General features: G+C 40.7%; 1 protein-coding gene across 3 annotated transcripts in view; it reads left to right on the forward strand.

The window, feature by feature from the left end:
• Positions 1 to 92: 92 nt before the first annotated feature.
• CENPP (centromere protein P) overlaps positions 93 to 22,047 on the forward strand; it is a 229,886-nt gene continuing 207,931 nt past the window's right edge. For 2 of the 3 annotated variants that reach the window (XM_047100513.1, XM_047100518.1), the window contains exons 1-3: positions 93 to 214; positions 19,109 to 19,290; positions 20,842 to 20,930. In XM_047100513.1, the coding sequence (XP_046956469.1) occupies positions 108 to 214; positions 19,109 to 19,290; positions 20,842 to 20,930 (378 nt within the window). In that variant the 5' untranslated portion in view covers positions 93 to 107. The remainder of the gene's footprint in view (positions 215 to 19,108; positions 19,291 to 20,841; positions 20,931 to 22,047) is intronic. The other variant, XM_047100519.1, reaches the window with a different exon arrangement.

Below are 22,047 nucleotides of genomic sequence, written 5' to 3' on the forward strand. Positions count from 1 at the left end.
CTCCTCCCCCGCCGAGCTCCGCGGTGGTCTGCGCCGGCAGCGCGCGAGGCTTGAAGCGCCCGACCGGGCGCGCAGTCCCTCAGGCGGCTTCCCGTCGGCGCCGCGCCATGGACGCTCGGCTAGCGGAGGTCCGCGCTTTGGAGGCCGAGATCGCGGCCCTGCGGCGCGCGTGCGAGGAGCCGCGGGCGCCGGGGGAAGACACCTCGCGAGCGCGGTACGTGCCCTCGCGGGCCCCGTGGGGCGGACGGTCTCCTCCGCGGCGTTTCCCGAGCCCCGGGGGCTCCGCCGCGGCGGGGCGGGGGGTGAGGCGTCCGCGTCGAGGCCGCTGTCAGCCTGGCAGCGTCAGCGCGGGGAAGCTGCCTTCCTTGAGGCCCTGTTCTCTGGCGGACGAGAGCGGAGGGCCTGTGTCTTGGGGCTCCTCCGGGCGGCGCGACGCCCTGTGCTTTCCCGGCGCCCCCCGCCTCGGCCCCTCTGGGACTGCCGTGCCGCAGGTTTTCATTCGCCCTGGTCGTGTGGCGGCTCCTCTGACGAACGACGGGGCTGAAAAGTACGTTGGCGGAAAGGAAACGAGCGAACGTAGCCTCGGGGCGGCGGTCAGGTGCCCGCAGGCCGGGAAGCACCGCCGGGAGGGGGGCGGGGGCGGCCCCGGGGCGTTTGGACTCCTGCGTCCGCGGGCAGGGCGGACTGCACCCCGGCGCTGGGCGCGATGTCCCGGGCGAGGGGTGTGCGCCTGTGGCAACCCAGTGTGCGTCCATGACAACCCCGTGTGCGCCTGGGACAATCCGAAGAAGGCGCTTCTGTCAACCCTGTTTTAAAGTCAGGGAAACTGAGGCTGGGAAGAGGTGAGGTAAGAGCTGGGCTGGAACCCAGAAATGTCATGTCAAAGCTCAGGTACTTTGCTTAAGGAAGGAAGAGAGAAACGGTTAGTTATGTACGTATCTATGGTCTCAAAGCCACCAGCGGCTGGAGAGTAGAAAGTATCTTCATTTTCTCATTGGAGACTGGTTTGGCATAGGTGCCGAGAGATTTTCCTGAGATAATTGGACGGGGGTTGGTAGAAAATGGAAGAGCAACGCGAAAGGGAACGTTCACAGGCGTGGCGGATGGGATCCTGAAAGTAAAGGAAGCTGTGGAGGGAGGCAGGAGACCAGGGAGCAAACACGTTCCTGCACAAGTGAAGTTGTAAATGTCTTGAAGCCCCTTGCTACTCCAGGGGTGCTCCATACATTGGGAGTTGCATAGAAATGCAGATTTGGGGGACACCTGGGTGGTCAGTTGGTTAAGGTCATGGGTTAGAGCCCTGTTGGGGATTCTCTCTCCTCTCTGCTTTCTTCTCGCGCTCACTTTTTCTAAATAAATAAATAAATGTTTAAAAAAAAAAAAGAGAAGGGTGCTTGGATGTCTCAGGAAGAGTAAAGCTCAGGTGGTCATGATCTCTTGGTTCGTGGGTTCGAGCCCCACGTCCGGCTCTGTGCTGACAGCTCAGAGCCTGGAGCCTACTTTGGATTCTGTGTTTCCCTCTGTCTCTGCCCCTCCCCCACTCACGCTCTGTCTCTCTCTGTTTCTCAAAAAATGAATATAAAAAAAAAAAGAAATAGAAATTTTGGGCCTACCCCCACCGGCTGAGCCAATCTGCATTTTAACAAGCACCCCACCCACCCCAGCTGTTTTATGTATATTTAAAAGTTTGAGAAGCACCTTGTCATACTGTCGGGAAGAATGATTTCTTTACTGGCCACAAGATGTCGTTATTAGCTCAGGACAGTATGTAGACTATTGACGTCATCTGTGCCTTCTCAAAGGTTGGGAAACTAGGAAGAGTCCAGATCGTGGAAAACATTACATGTTAGTCCAGGGTGTGACGTTTCTTTCTACTGTGGTGGAAAAGGAAGATGGGGACCTGTGTACCAAGCTGTGTGTGTGTGTGTGTGTGTGTGTGTGTGTGTGTGTGTGTGTAAAATGTAACCAAATTTGCCATCTTGATGCTTTTTAAGTGTACAGATCAGTGGTATTACATACGTTGATAACGTTCTACTATGACCATCTTCTGTCTCCCTCTTTTCATCTTGTAGAACTGAAACTATAACCATTAAGCAGTAACTTTCCCATTCCCCACTCCCCTTAGTCCTTGGCAACCATTGTTCTTCCTGTCTCTATGAATTTGGCATTTCTAGGTACTTCATACAAGTGAATTCATATGTATTTGTCTTTTTGTGACTGGTTTATTTCACTTAGCACAATATCCTCAAGGTTCATTCACATTGTAGCAAAATGCAGAATTTCCTTCTTTCTTCAGGCTGACTAGCGTTCTCCTGTTGTATATACCACATTTTGCTTATCCTCTTATCAATGGACGTTTGGGTTGCTTCCACAGTTTAGCTATTGTGAATAATGCTATCAACACATATGTACAAATATCTCTTTGAAACCCTGCTTTTAATTCTTTTGAATATGTGGGAACGGGGAGGGAGGGGAGACTTCCTTTTCCTTCAAAGGTCCTTCTAGCTGGACTAAGTCGAATTGACCGTAGACAGATTAACAGGAGAAAATCAAATTTAAAAGGCATATGTACAAGGATTCCACATAGACCTGGAAATTCCAGAGCCAGGGAATATGAGGTCTGTAAGTCATTCTGAACTAAGGAGAAGGGGCTAGGGGTCTGGGACTTCAGAGCAAAGGAATACACTTCACAGGGCAATAAGAAGAGCAGATGTTTGGTTGTTAGATGTTTGCCCTACTAGATAGGTGGGTCACTCAGGTGAAATTTATCTCTGTTAATAACACTTACTCTAGGAAAGACCCCCAATTTAAGTTTTTCTGTGTGGTTAAAGGAGGACAAAATTTTTCTGGAGCCTACAGGGTCTTAAGTGCCTTCAGCACAAAATGATCCTTATGCCACATTGCCACAGTCTTGGGGTGAGGTCTGTCCTTAACCCCTACAGATACGTCCCAAGAAGTGGAATTGCTGGATCCTTTGGTAATTCCATTTGTAATTTTTTGAGGACCTCCCCCATACTGGTTTCCACTGTGGTTGTACCATTTTATGGTGAGTTTTTGGGGTGATGGTGAGGTGGTCCAGAGCCAATGGCCAAAAAAAGAATTCTTGAAGACGTCTTTCCTGCAAAAAGGTGGTTTTATTTAAAGCATGGGGACAGGACCCATGAGCAGAAGAGCTGCACTGGGGTTGTGACAGATAACTCATTATATACTCGCGGTTTGGGAGGGCATCAGGGATAGAGTAAGTCTCCCTAAGTAATTTTGGAAGCAAGATTTCCCAGGACCTTGAGAGGTTAGCTGTTGCTAGGGAAACGCCATTTCTTACCGTTTAGTAAAACCTCAGTCACGGGACCCTTCATATATATATCTGTGGCCATAAGCCTGGAGTATGATTGCTAGCATATATCTTGGGGCAGTTGACATGAAGGAAGTTTACAAAGGACTTTTTATATGTTAAAGTAGACTTACAGGATCCTGGTGGTTGGGATAATGTTAAGCTAAGGTTCTCTTTTGCCCCCAGCAAAGTGTCATCATGAAGGCAGCTGAGCTCCTAGAGGGAGGTTCACTCTGCCGATTTCAAGGACTTGTAAATGGGATGTAGGCAGTAGGGGAATTTAATTTTTTATTTGCCTTAGTTTCCCACATCACCATGGCAAGCACTTAAACCCCTTTCCTTCGTTCTTGGGTAGCCAGGAGTGTCTGAGGAGTATCACACAGATCCCACCTGGGTTGGGGGTGGTGGTGCTGTTAGCCTGTACTTTGGCCTCAGCTTGCCCCACGCACCCTCATCATTTTACGTTCCCAACAACAGTCTACAGTGTTTCCAGATTGTCTACATCCTCACCAATATTGTCTTTTTCCCCCTGGTTTTGGGGTTTTTTTGTTGTTTTTGTTTTGTCTTATAGTAGCCATCCTAATAGGTGTGGGGTCAGTTCCCTAATGATTAGTGATATTGAGCATCTTTCTATGTGCTTATTGGCCATGTGCTTTTGTGCCAGTCTCAGCCCATCTGTAGTAATGCTATTCAATGGAAATGCCTGGAGCCAGTGTTCCCAGGGAACTTTCCCCATTCCACACCTATGTTACGAATGGATCAAACTTTGTGGTTCTTGTGATTGTAGGATGCCCTTCCTCAATAACCTTTAGGAAACTTTGAAGGAAAAAAAATTATTATTTACAAGCTCTAGAGTGCATAAGCAATGCCACGGGAGCCACATAACCAGGTCACTGATGCAGAGAGGGAGACAGAGACAGAGAATGAGAGAACAGGACTGGGGTTCTGCTTTTATTTGGGTGGAGGGTGGGGGCCTAGGGTTTCAATAGGGCTTCAAGGACTCACTCTCAATTGGTGAACTTAAAACATAAGAGTAGGAATATAAAGTACAGGAAGAGAAAAAACAAGTGACCCAAGTGGTCAGGTTTTGAAATGAACTAAGGTCTCTAGAACAAAGGGAAGGCAGTCTGGCTCTTCCATCCTGTGGTTTGCCAATGTGTCTCCGTTGGAGGTCACCTTCATTGAAGGGGATGCAGCAGACGCCTCTGCCGTCAAAGCTCACATTCAGCACCTGCACTAGAATAAGAAAAGCCAACTGTTGGGTCTTAAGCTGTTTTTATGTCCTCTTTGGAGAAATGTCCATCCAGTTTCCATGCCCATTATTGAACAGGTTGGTTTTTGTTGTTGCTTTAGGAGTACTTTATATATTTTGGAAATTAAACCCTTATCAGATATGTGATTAACAAATATCTTTTCTCATTCTGTGGGTTGCCTTTTTACTGTCTTGATAGTGTCTTATGTTGTACAATTTTTAAAAATGTTCATGAGGTCCAGTTTGTCTATTTTTTCTTTTGTAACCTGTGCCTTTGCTGTTATATCCAAGAAATCCTTGCCCTAGCCGATTTATGAAGCTTTTGTCCTGTGTTTTCTTCCAAGAGTTTTGTTTTAGGTCTTACATTTAGATGTTTGAGTTAATTTTTGAATATGTTAGGGAAGGGTCCAACTTCATTCTTTTGTGGATGTTCAGTTTTTCCAGCACTATTTGAATGTTACTGACAAGCTTGTCAAAAATCATTTGATCATGTATGTAAAGGTTCATTTCTGGGTTCTCTGATTCTATTACAGTCATCAATCTGTCTTTATGCCAATAAATACTACACTGTTTTGATTACTGTACCTTTCAGTTAAGTTTTTTTTTTACTTTTTTTTTTAAATGTTTATTCATTAAAAAAAATTTTTTTTTTGCATTTATTTATTTTTGAGAAACAGTGAGACAAAGCGTGAGTGGGGGGGGCGGGCAGAGAGAGAAGGAGACACAGAATCTGAAGCAGGCTTCAGGCTCTGAGCAAGCAGTCAGCACAGAGCCCGATGTGGGGCTCAAACCCACAAACTGTGAGATCATGACCTGGGCTGAATTTGGACACTCAACCTACTGAGCCACCCAGGTGCCCTAAAACGTTTATTCATTTTTGAGAGACAGAGCGTGAGCGGGGGGAGGGGGAGGGGCAGAGAGCTGGAGACAAAGAATCCCAAGCAAGCTCCAGGCCTTGAGCTGTCAGCACAGAGCCTGACACAGGATTCTAACCCACACACCACAAGATCTTGACCTGAGGTGAAGTCAGGTGTTTAACTGACTGAGCCGCCCAGGCACCCCTCTGTTAAGTTTTGAAATCAGGAAGTGTGAGTCCTCCAGTTTTGTTCTTTATCAAGATTATTTTGGCTATCTGGGATCCCTTGAGATTCCACATGAATTTTAGGATGGGTTTTTTTATTTCTGTAAAAAACCTCATTGGGACTTTGATAGGGATTGCATCGAATCTGTAGATTGCTGAGGGTAATATTGACACTTTAATAATACTAAGTTTTCCAATCCATTAACATGAGATGTGTTTCTATTCATATCAGTTTTTTTTTCAGCAATGTTTTGTAGTTTTCATTGTACAAGTCTTACCTTCCTAAGGCAAATTCCTTCCTAAGGTTAGTTCCTAAATATTCTTTTTGATGCTGTTGTAAATGGAATTGTTTTTGTAATTTACATTTTTCAGATTGTTCATTGTTGGGTTATAGAAATGCATCTGATTTTTGTATGGTGATTTTGTATCCTAATACTTTGCTAAATTCATTTATTCTAATGCTTTTGTTGTGGAATCTTGAGGGTTTTGTACATACAAGATTATACCATCTGTAAACAAAGATAATTTTAATTCCTTTCCAATTTGGATGCCTTTTATTTCTGTTTCTTGCTCACTTGCTCAACCTCGAGTTTCCAGAACCATGTTTAAGTGGTGAAAGTGGACATGCTTACCTTCTTCATATGTGGCTTTTATTATGTTAAGATAATTTCCTTCTACTCCTAGTGTTTTGACTGTTTTATCATTAAAGTGTGCTGAATTTTGTCAAATGCTATTTTTTTTAAAGTTTATTTTGAGAGAGTGTGAGAGAGCATGAGTGGGGGAGGGGTAGAGAGCGAGGGAGACAGAAGATCTGAAGCGACCTCTGTGCTGACAGCAGCGAGCCTGATGCAGGGCTCAAAACTCATGAACCACAAGATCTTGACCTGAGCCGAAGTCAGATGCTTAACCAACTGAGCCACCTGGGTGCCCCATTAAATGCTTTTTCTATATTAAGTGAGATAACCAAGTCTTTTTTTCCCTTCTTTGTGTTAATGGTGGTATATTACATTGATCAATTTTGTATGTTGAACCATCCTTGTATTCCAGAAATAAATCCTATGTGGTCATGATGTGTAATCCCCTTAATATGCTTAATTTCATTAACTACTAATTTGTTGAGGATTTTTACACTAATGTTCATAAGTAATATTGGTCTGTAGTTTTCTTGGAATATCTTTATCTGGCTTTGGTGTCAGAGTTGTGCTGGCCTAATAGAATAAGTTACAAAGTATTCTCCAACTTTTTGGAAAAGTTTGAAAAGGATTGGTTAGTTTTTATTTAAATGTTTGGTAGAATTCACTCTTGTAGTTATCGGGTCCAGGGCTTTTATTTTTTGGAGATTTTTTGATTACAGATTCAACCACACTAGTTATTGGTCTATTCAGATTTCTTATTTTTTGGGGGTTTAATCTTGGTAGGGTTTGTGTTTCTAGGATTTGAGCCATTTCAGGTAGAGTATCCAATGTATTGGCATACAGTTGTTCATAATAGTATCATAAACTTTTTATTTTTGTAGAGTTGGTAATGTCCCTGTTTTAATTTCTGATTTTAGTAATTTGAGTCTTTGTTTTTGTTTTGTTTTGTTTTTAAGTAAACTCTATGCCTGGTGTGAGGCTCAAACACATGACTCCAAAAATCAAGAATCCCATGCTCTACTGCTTAAGCCAGCCAGGTGCCCCTTTTCATTCTTTTTTTTAGTCCATCTGGCTAAAGTTTTGTTAATTTTATTGATCCTCTCAAAGAGCCAACTTTTGGTTTCATCTATTTTCTCTAATTTTCTGTTGTCTATTTCATTTCTCTCTGCTCTAATCTTTATTATTTCCTCTTTTTGCTATCTTTGGTTTAGTTCATTCTTTTTCTATTTCCTTGAGTTGTAACATTAGGTTGTTTATTTGAGATCTTATTTTTTAATCTAAGCGTTTATAGCTGTAAATGTCCCCCTTAGCACAGCTTTTGATATGTCCCTTAAATTCTGGTATATTGTATTTTCATTTTGTCTTTAAGTATATTCTCATTTCCGGCGCCTGGGTGGCGCAGTCGGTTAAGCGTCCGACTTCAGCCAGGTCACGATCTCACGGTCCGGGAGTTCGAGCCCCGCGTCAGGCTCTGGGCTGATGGCTCAGAGCCTGGAGCCTGTTTCCGATTCTGTGTCTCCCTCTCTCTCTGCCCCTCCCCCGTTCATGCTCTGTCTCTCTCTGTCCCAAAAATAAATAAACGTTGAAAAAAAAATTATTATAAAAAGTATATTCTCATTTCCCTGTGGTTTCTTCTGGAATCTATTGATTGTTTAAAAGTGTGTTAATTTCCACAATTTTGTGACATTTTCTGTTTTCCTTCTGTTACTGATATCTAATTTCATCCCTTTGTGGTTGGAGAAGATACTTTATATGATAAGTATGTTTTAAAATACATAGAGACTTGGAATGCCTTGGTGGCTCAGTCCGTTGAGCATTTGACTCTTGATTTTGGCACAGGTCATGATCCCAGGGTTGTGGGATCGAACCCCTCATTGGGCTCCTCTCTGTGGCATGGAGCCTGCTTAAGAATTTCTCTCTCTCTATCCCTGTCTTCTTTTCTCCCTCTGCTCTTCTCCCATACTCACTTGCTCTCTCTAAAATTAAAAAAAAAAAAATACATTGAGGCTTAATTTGTTGTCCAATATCTTGGAAAATGGCCCATGTGCATTTGAGAATTTATATATGTCTGTTAGGTCTGTCTGTTGTTGGGTAGAAGGTTCTGTATATGTCTATTAGATCTAACTGGTTTAGTGTGTTGTTTTCACTACTCTGTTTCCTTACTTATCCTTTGTCTAGTTCTACCCATTATTGTAAGTTGGGGTATTGAAGTCTCCAACTGCTATTTTAGTTTCTTTTGAGGTGTAATTGATATATAACATTATGTTAATTTCAGGTGTACAATATAATTTGATATTTGTACGTATTGCAAAATGATCACCACACTAAATCTAGTTAACATCCATACACAGTTACAAGTTTTTTTCCTTGTGATATGAACTTTTTTCTTTTTTTTAATGTGAGATTATTTTAATAACTGATAACAGTGTATGTAATGGAATGTCATCCAGTGTATGTCATTATACTGTTTACATTTATGCCATGGAGACATATGTATTTTTTTAATAGTATGTAATACTTTATTTTTTTAATAGTATGTAGAACTTTTTTTTTAATATAATTTATTGTCAAATTGGCTAACATATAGTATGTAAAGTGTGCTCTTGGTTTTTGGGGTAGATTCCCGTGGTTCATCACTTACATATAACACCCAGTGCTCATCCCAACAAGTGCCTTCCTCAATGCTCATCACCCATTTTCCCCTCTCTCCCACCCCTCCATCAACCCTCAGTTTGTTCTCTGCATTTAAGAGTCTTTTATGGTTTGCCTCCTTCCCTCTCTGTAACTATTTTTTCCCCCTTCCCTTCCCCCATGGTCTGTTAAGTTTCTCAAGATCCACATATGAGTGAAAACATATGATATATCTGTCTTTGAGTGACTTATTTCACTCAGCACAATACCTTCCAGTTTCCATCCACGTTGCTGCAAATGGCAGGATTCCATTCTATCTCATTACCAAGTAGTATTCCATTGTATATATAAACCACATCCTATTTATCCATTCAGTTGATGGACATTTAGGCTCTTTCCATAATTTGGTTATTGTTGAAAGCGCTGCTATAAACATTGGGGTAAGTGTGCCCCTATGAATCAGCTCTCCTGTATCCTTTCGATAAATTCTTAGTAGTGCTATTACTGGGTTGTAGGGTAGTTCTGTTTTTAATTTTTTGAGGAACCTCCACACTGTTTTCCAGAGCAGCTGCACCAGTTTGCATTCCCACCAACAGTGCAAGAGAGTTCCTGTTTCTCCACATCCTCACCAGCGTCTGTTGTTTCCCGATTTGTTCATTTTAGCCATTCTGACCAGTCTGGTTTTAATTTGTATTTCCCTGATGATGAGTGATACTGAGCATCTTTTCTTTAAAAAAAAAAAAAAATTAATGTTTATTTATTTTTGAGACAGAGAGAGACAGAGCATAAATGGGGGAGGGTCAGAGAGAGGAAGACACAGAATCTGAAGCAGGCTTCAGGCTCCGAGCTGTCAACACAGCCCGACGCGGGGCTCGAACTCACGGACTGTGATATCATGACCTGAGCTGAAGTCGGATGCTTAACTGACTGAGCCACCCAGGAGCCCCTTGAGCATCTTTTCATGTGTCTCTTGGCCATCTGGATATCTTCTTTGGAAAAGTATCTGTTCATGTCTTCTGCCCATTTCTTTACTGGATTATTTGTTTTTCGGGTGTGGAGTTTGGTAAGTTCTTTATAGATTTTGGATACTAACCCTTTATCTGTTTTGTCATTTGCAAATATCTCCCATTCCATCAGTTGCCTTTTAGTTTTCTTAATTGTTTCTTTTGCTGTGCAGAAGCTTTTTATCTTGATGAGGTCCCAATAGTTAATTTTTGCTTTTAATTCCCTTGCTTTTGCAGATGTGTTGAGCAAGAAATTGCTGCAGCCTAGGTCAAAGAGGTTGTTGCCTGCTTTCTCCTCTAGGGTTTTGATGGTTTCCTGTCTCACATTTAGGTCTTTCATCCACTTCGAGTTTATTTTTGTGTATGGTGTAAGAAAGTGGCCTAGTGTCATTCTTCTACATGTTGCTGTCCAGTTCTCCTAGCACCATTTGCTAAAGAGACTTTTTTCCATTGGATGCTCTTTCCTGCTTTGTCAAAGATGAGTTGCCCATACATTTGTGGGTCCAATTCTGGGTTCTCTATTCTATTCCACTGATCTGTGTGTCTGTTTTTGTGCCAATACCATACTGTCTTGGTGATTGCAGCTTCGTAGTAAAGGCTGAAGTCTGGGATTGTGATGCTTCCCACTTTGGTTTTCTTCTTCAAGAAAGAAGGCTATTCAAGAAAAATTCAAGAACAATTGGCTCTTCTGGGTCTTTTGTGGTTCCATAAAAATTTTAGGATTGGTTGTTCTAGTTTTGAGGAGACTGCCGGTACAATTTTGATTGGGATTGCATTGAATGTGTAGATTGCTTTGGGTAGTATTGACATTTTAACAGTATTTATTCTTTCAATCCATGAGCATGGAATGTTTTTCCATTTCTTTGTGTCTTCTTCAATTTCCTTTGTAAGTTTTCTATAGTTTTCAGGATATGGATCTTTTACATCTTTGGTTAGGTTTATTCTTAGGTATTTTATGGTTCTGGGTACAATTGTAAATGGGATCCATTTCTTGATTTCTTTTTCTGTTGCTCATTATTGGTGTATAGAAATGCAACCGATTTCTGTTCATTGATTTTGTACCCTGTGACTTTGCTGAATTCATGTATCAGTTCTAGCAGGCTTTTGGTGGAGTCTTTTGGGTTTCCATTTAGAGTATCATGTTGTCTGCGAGAAGTGAAACTTTGGAGTTCTTTGCCAATTTTGATGCCTTTTATTTCATTTTGTTGTCTGATGGCTGAAGCAAGGACTTCCAGCACTATGTTAAACAACAGTGGTGAGAGTGGACATTCCTGTTGTGTTCCTGATCTCAGGGAGAAAGCTCTCAGTTTTTCCCCATTGAGGATGATACTTGCTGTGGGCTTTTCATATATGGCTTTTATGATTAGCTATGTTCCTTCTATCCCAACTTTCTTGAGGGTTTTTGTTAAGAAACAATGCTGTATTTTGTCAAATGCTTTTTCTGCATCTATTCATAGGATCATATGGTTCTTATCTTTTCTTTTATTGTGATGAATCACATGTGAATATTGAACCAGCCCTACAGCACAGGAATGAATCCCACTTGATCATGGTGAATAATTCTTTTTATATGCTGTTGAATTCAATTTGCTAGTATCTTGTTGAGAATTTTTGCATCCATGTTCATTAGGGATATTGGCCTGTAATTCTCCTTTTTTGTGGGGTCTCTGTCTAGTTTGGGAACGAGGGTAATGCTGGCTTCATAGGATGAGTCTGGAAGCTTTCTTTCTGTTTCTATTTTTAGGAACAGCTTGAGAAGGATAGGTATTAACTCTGCTTTAAATGTCTGGTAGACTTCCCTGGGAAGCCATCTGTCCTGGGACTCTTATTTGTTGGGAGATTTTTGATAACTGATTCAATTTCTTCACTAGTTATGGGTCTGTTCAAATTTTCTATTTCTTCCGTTTGAGTTTTGGAAGTGTGTGGATGCTTAGGAATTTGTCCGTTTCTTCCAGGTTGTCCAGTTTGTTGGCATATAATTTTTCATAGTATTCTCTGATAACTTCTTGTATTTCTGAGGGATTGGTTGTGATAAATCCATTTTCATTTGTGATTTTATTTATTTAGATCTTCTGGCTAGGGGTTTATCAATTTTGTTTCTTTTTTAAAAAAAAACCAGCTCTTAGTTTCATTGATCTGTTCTACTGGGTTTTTTTTGGGGGGGTGGATTCTGTATTGTTTATTTATGCTCTGATCTTTATTATTTCTCTTCCTCTGCTGGGTTTGGGGTTTCATTGTTGTTCTGCTTCTAGTTCCTTTAGGTGTGCTGTTAGATTTTGTATTTGGGATTTTTCTTGTTTCTTGAGTTAGGCCTGGATTGCAATGTATTTATTTTCCTCTTAGGAATGCCTTTGCTGCATCCCAAAGGGTTTGGACTGTTGTGTTTTCATTTTCATTTGTGTCCTTATATTTTTTAGTATCTTCTTTAATTGCCTGGTTGACCCATTCATTCTTTAGTAGGGTGAACTTTTAAGATTTACTCTTTTATCAACCTACAAATGTGTAATACAGTATTATTAATTATAGTCACCATGCTGTACATTATATTCCTAGGACTTTTTAATTGTATTGCTGGAAGTTTGTATACTTTGACCACCTTTTACCCATTTTCCCAAACCCCCTCACCCTTGCCCCTGGCAGCCATCAATCTACTCTCTTTCTATGAGTTTGGGGTTTTTTAGATTCTACATATAAGTGAGATCATACAATAACCTGTCCATCTTGTCTGACTTGTTTCACATAACATAATGCCTTGAAGATTCATCCATATTGTCACAAATGGCAGGATATTCTTCTTTTTATGTAGCTGAATGACATTTAGTTGTATAGTAGACACCACATCTTTATTCATTATTTGTTGACAAGTTGTTTCCTTGTTTTGGCTATTGTAAATAATGCTGTAGTGAGCCTGAGGATGCATGTATCTTCGTGTTTTTGTTTCACTCAAATAAATACACAGAAATGGAATTGCTGATTTACATGGTAATTCTATTTTTAATTTTTTGAGGAACCTTCATACTGTTTTTTATACTGGCTGCACCAATATACATTACTACCAACAATATATTCTTGCCAACTCGTGTTATTTTGTTTATGGTAATAGTCATTCTGACAGGTGTGAGGTGATACCTTGCTGTGGTTTTGACTCGCATTTCCCTGATGATTAGTAATATTGGGCACCTTTTCTGTGTACCTGTTGGCCAGCTATATATCTTCTTTGGAAAGATTTCTATTCAGATTCTCTTCCCATTTTTTAATCAGACTTTTTTTTTCTTTTGTCATTGAGTTAATGAGTTCTTTATATATTTTGGATGTTAACTCCTTGGTAGTAGATGATTTGCAAATATTTTCTACCATTGCATAGTTAGCTTTTTAATTTTACTAATTTCTTTTGATGTAGAGAAATTTTTTAGTTGATGTAGTCCTGCTTGTTGATTTTTTTCCTTTTGTTGGATTTGCTTTTGGTATCAAATCCAAAAAGTCAGTACCAAGACCAATATAGAGAGCTTACCACCTCTGCTTTCTTCTAGGAAATTGTCCACGTATTTCTTTTATTGAGGTCTTTATTTCTTTATATGGTGTCAGGTTACTATCTGGTGTACTTTTTTTAAAGTTTATTTATCGTGAGAGAGGTAGAGTGAGTGTGAGCCAGGAGGGGCAGAGAGAGAGAGAGAATTCCATGCAGGTTCTTCACTGTCAGTGCAGAGCCCAACACGAGGCTCTAACCCTCAAACCACGGGGTTTGACCTGAGCTGAAATCCAGAATCAGACATTTAACCGAATGAGGCATCCAAGTGTCCCTATCTAGTGTACTTTTATCTTTCAGGTCTCTCTTGAACATTTCTTGTAGGGTAGGTCTAATGGTAACAAAATCCTTTGCCTTTTATTTCTTTGGAAATGTCTTAATTTCTTCCTCACTTTTAAAGGGCACTTTTGCCAGATACAGATATTCCTTGGAAATATTGTGGGTTCAGTACCAGACCACCACAATAAAGTGAGCATCACAATAAAACTAGTCAAGTGAATTTTTTGGTTTTCCAGTAAATACAAAAGTTAGGTTTATACTCCACTGTAGTCTGTTAAGTGTGCAATGTCGTTATGTCTGAAGAAAATGTTTTATACCTTAATTAAAAAGTACTTCTTTGCTAAAAATGCTCACCATCATCTGGGCTTTCAGTGAATCATATTCACTGATCACAGATCACCATAACAAATGTAATAATACTGAAAAAGTTTGAGATATTGTGAGAATTTCCAAAATATGATTCAGAGACACAAAGGGAGCCAATACTCTTGGAAAAGATGGCACTAATAGACTTGCTCAACACAGGGTTGCCACAAACCTTCAGTATAACTTGCAATATTTGGGAAGCACAGTAAAACAAAGCACAATGATGAGGTATACATAGGATTGTTGGTTCAGTTTTTCCTTTTAGCACCTGGACTGTATAGGCCCCCTGTCTTCTGGTGTCCAAAATTTCTAATGAGAAATCTCATATTTTATTGAGAAACCCTTGAATGTGGTGGTTTGCTTCTCTTTTGTTGCTTTCAAGGTTCATCTTTATGCTTGGGTTTTATAAATTTGATTATATCTTGGTGGGAGTCTCTTTGAGTTTGCTGAGTATCTTGTATTTTCATATTCATGTCTTTCATGAAATTTGTGGAGTTTTTAGTCATTATTTCTTCAGATATTCTGTCTGCCTCTTTCTCCTCGGACTCTCATGACGCGTATGTTGGTCCTTTTGAGGGTGTGCCACAAATCCTTTATGCTTTGTTCCTTTTTTCAGTCTTTTTTCTTTCTGCACCTCAGCCTCAGTAATGTCCATTGTCTTATCTTCAGGTTCACTGATCATTCTGCCTGCTCAAATCTGCCTTTGAATCCCTCTAGTGAATTTTTCATTTCAGTTATTGTATCCTTGAGCTCCAGAATTCCTTTTTGGTTTCTTCTTTTTTTTTTTTTTAATGTTTATTCATTTATTTTTGAGAGAGAGATAGTGTGAGTAGGGGAGGGGCAGAGAGAGAGGAGACAGAGAATCCCAAGCAAGCTCTGTGCTGCCAGTGCAGAACCCAGCGTGGAGCTTCGACTCACAAGGCTGTGAGATCATGATCTGAGCCAAACCAGGAAGTTGGATGCTTAACCAACTGAGCCACCCAGGCTGCCCCCCTTTTTTGTTTATTATTTTAGGATTTCCATTTCTCTCTCTCTTTTAAAATGTTTATTTTGAGGGAGCGTGTGCATCTATGCAGGTGGGGGAGGGGCAGAGAGAGAGGGAGAGAGAATTCCAGGCAGGCTCCATGCTGTCAGTGCAGAGCCCAACATGGGGCTGGATCTCACTGACTGAGGTCGAGAGTTGGACACTTCACCGACTGAGCCACCCAGGTGCCCTTGTTTATTTTTTTTAGTTTTATTATTTTGTAGGCTGTGTGTTGAAGATAAGCCTGAGGTGCAAACTTTCTGTCTTCTTATGTCTTTTCTGAGCCTTTCCTTGGGCACTGTATTCACTTTCCAGTTTTTCCCATACATTCAAGTTGATTTTGAATGTCTTAATCTTTAAGGTGTGGCTCTTTAAATGAGATAAGCCAAAAATAATGGGGAAGAAAAGAGTCGTGGCTCTTTAAATCTCCTGGAGCTCCCTTCAGCCAGAGGAGCAGGGCTTGTAACAGTGGGAGCTGGTGCAACACTGGCTGTCTGTCTCTTTGCACCTCTTTTGTCAGAAGCAGCAATCAGCACAGCCACTCAGCGTTTGTGGACAGTCTTTTTTTGCCTACTCTTACTTTTCTGAAGTGTGTGCAGTCTGCTTTAGGAACGTGTACACAGCTGTCTGCCTATTGTTGGAGTGGGGGATACATAGCTATTACTGTGCTGAGACCTGAAATTGCCCCAAACTGACCACAGTTAACTCCAAGCCTTCCCCTGGAAGTTGTAAGCCTTCAGCAGAATTCACAGTTTTAAAAAAGTTTCATCAGATTCTGCCAATGCGGTTATTGTGTAGGTGGCTGCTTCCTACGCCACCAGCTTCCCAGAATCCTAGATCATTGACTTTTGAAATCAGGTCTCTTGTAGATCCGTTTTATTTTTTAAAGTTCATTTTGAGAGAGAGCTCGCAGATGGGTTTGTGTGGGGGAGGGGCAGAGAGAGAGAATCCCGAGCAGGGTCACACTGACAGCGCAGAGACCAGCGCAGCGCTTGATCCCACAGACCTTGAGATCATGACCTGAGCCAAGATCAAGAGTCAAATGCGTAACCCACTGAGCTACCCAGGCACCCCTCTTATAGATTTGTTTTAAGACAAAGAAGTTTCTTGGGGTGCCTGGGTGGTTCAGTGGGTTAAGCATCTGACTCTTGGTTTCAGCTCAGGTCATGATCTCATGGTCTGTGAGTTCAAGCCCCATGTCTGACTTCACGCTGACAGTGCAGAGCCTGCTTTGGATTCTCTCTCTCCTCTCTCTGCCCCTCCCCTGCTCACTCGCGGTCTCTCTCTTCTCTCTCAAAATAAATAAACTTTAAATAAAGAAGCTTCTTGTGGAACTCTAATTTTGACCAACATAAATTACGCTCCTAAGACAAAGTAACAAGTAATATAGTGCAAAGCCAGTAAAAATGTATAATCCCAAATCATTGAAACTCATGTCGGTAATTGAAATAGACTAATGATATTTTGCTCAAAGTAAATCACTGCTATGAATGAGAATATGCAGGTTTTCTCTTTTAGGTGTATGGTAAAATATACATAGGATTTAACCATTTTAGCCTTTTTTAAGTATGTAGTTCAATTGGATTAAGTACTTTTACGTTGTCATGCCGCCATCACCACTTTTTTCCTCACCCCAAAGTGATACTCTGTACCCATTAAACAATAACTTCCCATTCTCTCCTTTCTCAGCCACAGGTTCTTTTTTGAATTCTGCATATCTAGTTTTCAATGTGATGATTTAGTTCTTTTATCAGTTTGCTCTGTTGGAAACACCATAAAGTTTTCATTCGTAGTTTTCTGTGATATTTGGTATTTGCATAACAGGAATTTATCATTTATATATGAAGATTCCTTCTTGCTTTCATTAGCGTTCTCAGTTTAGTTTTTTTATCACTTAATTATAGCCAATACAAAAGAGCTTGTGGTAGTCTCTCAGGTGATAGAGAATATACTTAAATATTTTCAATTAACATTAAGACAAAAATTTCGGGGCGCCTGGGTGGCGCAGTCGGTTAAGCGTCCGACTTCAGCCAGGTCACGATCTCGCGGTCCGTGAGTTCGAGCCCCGCGTCGGGCTCTGGGCTGATGGCTCGGAGCCTGGAGCCTGTTTCCGATTCTGTGTCTCCCTCTCTCTCTGCCCCTCCCCCGTTCATGCTCTGTCTCTGTCTGTCCCAAAAATAAATAAAAACGTTGAAAAAAATTAAAAAAAAAAAAAAACAAAAAAACGTGGTATCTTTAAAAAAAAAAAAAAAAGACAAAAATTTAAAAGATATTTTCACCCTTTCTACAAGCATTAGATCTCCAGTGTAAAGAATACAGAGTTAGGTTATTTCCTATAGACCTGGCATAAGGTCATAAGAGTGCAGGTTAATGTAGTAGAATCAGGAATAGAAAAGGAGGGATAGCTACGTGATGGAGTAGAAAGTATGGCAGTAAATCCAGATGTGAAGGATTAACAGAGCCAAGGATAACTCCAAAGATAGAGAGCCTGAGATATCAAGAGACAGATTTTATCAGTAACAGAAGTAGGGAAATATGGTAGCAAGCTAATTTAATACAAAAACATTTATTGGGTCAACAAGCTAAGTCTACTGTGCAAGAAGAAGAAATGTATGATTGGAGGTACGATTTAGGAATTACTGATGTAGAAGAGTTGAGATTGATCACTGAGTTTTTCTCTAGAATGAGAGAACGGTATTTAGATCAGCAAGAGCAGGAGTGGTAGGGCTTCTTCTGTAGTTGGAGGCAAGCAGCAGGAACAGTGGAGTGCCCAACATGTCAGATGAGAATCATGATAATCATGCTCCACCATCTAAGGAAGGATGTCTTACGATGGCAGAAGTCAGCAGTGTAGAACGGAGCAGAACACGAGGGCAGTAAAGGATGACAGAAAGTAAAATAACATTCAGTGTGATCATTAGCTGAAATTTTACTCTTTTTCAAGGAAAATAGAGTTTTGCGTTCTCAATGAAGAATGATTACAGTATTGTTTAAAGAGATTATGCTATTATTCCTTTGGAATTCCCCTCCTCCCACCCTTATTCTTAGATTTCCTGAGACTCTCTTTCTTACTATAAAATGCTCTGTGATACTTTACTTGTTTTAAAAAAAATTTTTTTTTAATGTTTATTTACTTTTGAGAGAGACAGAGACAGAATGTGACTGGGTTAGGGGGCAGAGAGAGAGGGAGACACAGAATCGGAGGCAGGTTCCAGGCTCTGAGCTGTCAGCACAGAGCCCAGCACGGGGCTTGAACTCATGAGCTGTGAGATCCTGACCTGAGTTGAAGTCAGCCACTCAACCGACTGAGCCACCCAGGTGCCCCTACTTTACTTGTTTTAGAAGTTAAAGCTAGCCAGCCAACATTTCTTTGTTACTTAATGACATTTACAAAAATAATTTGAGATGTCTTGGGATATCAGGTATTTACTTTGGAGTATTTTAAACATTCCATTATAAACAGACATTTTCATGTTGCAAAGTACTCTTGTTATAGTTTATTTTACAATTGTTTGTAATAGGTAGAAATATGGTAGTATAATTTAATTAGCTTTGTTTTAATTTGAGATTAAAGATTACAGTGTTAGTAGCCATATTGATTTTGAGAAAAATCTTAGGTACTTTTAGTGGGAAGAAAGTAAGAAAGACAAAATAGAAATGGTTTGAAGAGGGGCGCCTGGGTGGCGCAGTCGGTTAAGCGTCCGACTTCAGCCAGGTCACGATCTCGCGGTCCGTGAGTTCGAGCCCCGCGTCAGGCTCTGGGCTGATGGCTCAGAGCCTGGAGCCTGTTTCCGATTCTGTGTCTCCCTCTCTCTCTGCCCCTCCCCCGTTCATGCTCTGTCTCTCTCTGTCCCAAAAATAAATAAAAACGTTGGAAAAAAAAATTATGAAATGGTTTGAAGAAATTTTTGGTTATGAGATAAAGCACTTGTTAGTGGTTTCTTCAGTGGAGTAATTATTTGTTATATTTGCTTTTTAGAAAATCCCTTCAAGAAATACATCAGTCAGATTCTGGAGAATGGGCCGCTTCAAAAGATCTGAGAGGTCATCTTGGACATTTAGAATCAGAACTTCTTTTTCTAAGCACACTTACTGGCATCAATATAATAAATTACTCCATGAAAACGGAGGACCTAACAAGCACTGAGAATACAGAAAAGAGTAAGCATTTTAATTTGGAAGTGATGTTGAAGTTTACCTCATTACACGTAAGAGATTGGTTGTCATGTCATTGAATTAAGATCCTATGAGGTAACTATTTGACTATGTGGTGTGGTAAACTTGTTTTGTCAGGTGTCTTTCGAACATCACAGTGTGCATAATACTCTTTTAAAGCTGCCTTAGGTAGGTGTTAAAGAAGACACAGGCTTTGTCATTAAGTATTTTAATAGTCAAGTAAGTGAAAGAACAATAGCATGATTAATTTGCAAATCTTCAGAGTTATTCACTGCTGGCATGAGAGCTGCCTCATCTAAAGTGCTCTACTCCTTGGCCTGTGGCCAAGGTAAATGTTTCAGGAGCTGGACCATTTTCCAGAGGAGGGTTTCTGGTCCAGGTGATTGAGTTCTATTGTCAAGGGTCTGTGATGCACTCACGTATAAAGGGATGTTAATTCAGCTGTGCATTGAATGTGGGGAACTTTGGGCAAGAGGATCATCCTTTAAAGGAAGAATCACTTTTGGAAATGCTTTCTGACTTTCCACTGAAATAAGCCTCATGACAAGGAAGACATTGAGTTGGTCCTCAGAGGGTCTTGGGTAGCACACCTCAGCAGAAGTCTGAAATACATAAGAAATGGGTGATAGAATCTAAGTACTTGAGGTATTTGAAAGGAAGAGATGGAAAACAAGAGGTTAGGCCAGGTATAAGTCTTGCTAGTGCAGAAATCTTAGTCTTCCCATTTTGCGTCTTCCTATGTTGACCTCGTTGTAGAAGTACTTGGTGCAGCCTATTCAGAAGGCTTTTGAATGGGCTTAATACAGTGCTTCCCCCATTGCTGGCTTAGGTTTTAATTTTCTTGGATCTGCCAGCTTAGTTCAACTGTTCTGTGTGATATCTAGCTCATCCATCTGATTTCCAGCTTCCAAAATTAGGTTACTCTCCTTTTTCTTCTTTATCATTGTGGAGTTGTGCTCTTCTAAAAATACCTTTGTTAGCAAGATTAGATGATGTTAAAGTGAAAATAGTGGTTATCTCTTGGGGGACGAGTAGCCTGGGGAAGGGCATAAGGGCACTTTATGGCATATTTTAACATTTCTGTATCTTGATCTCAGTGGAAGTTAGATGGGAAACTCATGTGAAAAAAATATTGAGTTGTATACTTAGCAAAATGCACTTTACACATTTAAGTATAAAGTTTTGTAAGGTAACACAACCAAATAGGTAGATTCCATGTACTCTTTTTAACTAGAGTCATATAATGTTGGGGGAAAACCCTATCAGTTATGATTCAAACTTGTGTAGAGTTATACTAGCATGTTTTGTTTCTTACCATAATCTTTGGTATAATTGAGATGTAGAAAGTACAAATTATCTTTAGTTCATCTTTGCAAAGGTAAATCAGTTTGGTGCATATCTTTCTAGATTTTGCAATGTAAATGCTAACATACAACCTCACGTGTATATCCACATGTTATAAATGTTCACAAAAATAAGAGGTATTTGGTGGAAACTTATTTGCAAATAAAATATTTTTTTTTTTCTGATTTACAGGTATAAAGAAAGTCCTGCAGAGACACAGGTTATCAGGAAATTGCCACATGATTACATTCCAACTTGAATTTCAGATTCTGGAAATCCAGGTAAATGAAGGAGTATGTTGTGATAACAGAGATTCTGCTGCTGTGATTAAGCAATTACCATACCACAGCCTTCAGCAATGGCTGAACTAAGGAGGAATTCATGAACCAGGGCCCTCTTGTAGTACATTTGTGCAAAGTGATACTGTGTCAGAAAAATTTTTACAGTATAAACACCCTGACAACTGCATATGAGAGGGTTGTTGCTGAGTGTATATGGGCTTTATTGTAAGGCAGATAGCAAGATCCTCCTCATCCCTCAGAGCAAGCCCCAAGGTCAGGGGAATAGTTCTGGATGCCTTCGTTAGTCGGCTGATATACCAGCCATCTATTACTTATTAGTTATCTGCTGTTGCTTAACAAATATCCCCCAAATTTAATGGCTTGAAACAACAAAAAACTGTTTACCTCACCCATTTTCTGTGGATCAGGGATTTGGGAGCAGCTGATTGGGGTGTCCTTGTTCAGGACCTCTCCTGAGGTTGTAGTCATTTGGAACCACAGCCATCTGAAAGCTCAGGGCTGGAGAATTAGACTCCAAGGTGTTTTGTGGTTATGCCAGCAAGTTATGTTGGACTGCTAAGACATGACACAAGAGGAAGATACTTTTGGCTAAGACTTTCACATAAAATCAGGAAGTAGACAGAATGATAGTGTGCAGCATATGGCCAGGGTTGGGCAGAACAAGGTTCAGATACCTTCAAAGTATGGGTCCAAGAAGAGTGGGATCCAGGCGTAATTTCAAGAATTGACCAGGCCTGGGCACAAACTTTGATAGCAGAAAACAGTTCAACTAGTTAGTTTTGTGAACTGGGCCTACGTGGAGTATGTGTAAAGGAGGTGAATGGGGAAGGGTGGACAGGCTGTCTTGGCTCAACTCATTGGTAAAGCCGGTGCAGCCCAGGTATCACAACCCAAGTCACATGGACAAGTTGCTGCTTATATTCGTGGTTATCTACCAAGACTCCTGATCATTGTCCTCAAGCACAAAAACAGCCCCAAGTTTTCCCCTTTCGTATAGAACAAGGACTGATGTCAGATAATCAGGACCCTGCTTCCTTGAAGTGTCAGGTAGTGACCTCCAACTACTCAGGAGTGCCTGCTCCAGTTGTCTGGGTGA

The sequence above is a fragment of the Lynx rufus genome, unplaced genomic scaffold (genome assembly GCF_022079265.1).
Source record: "Lynx rufus isolate CCGP_SWC_20201006 ecotype Redwood Valley unplaced genomic scaffold, mLynRuf1.p SCAF_10, whole genome shotgun sequence".
In the NCBI taxonomy this organism is placed as follows: domain Eukaryota; kingdom Metazoa; phylum Chordata; class Mammalia; order Carnivora; family Felidae; genus Lynx; species Lynx rufus.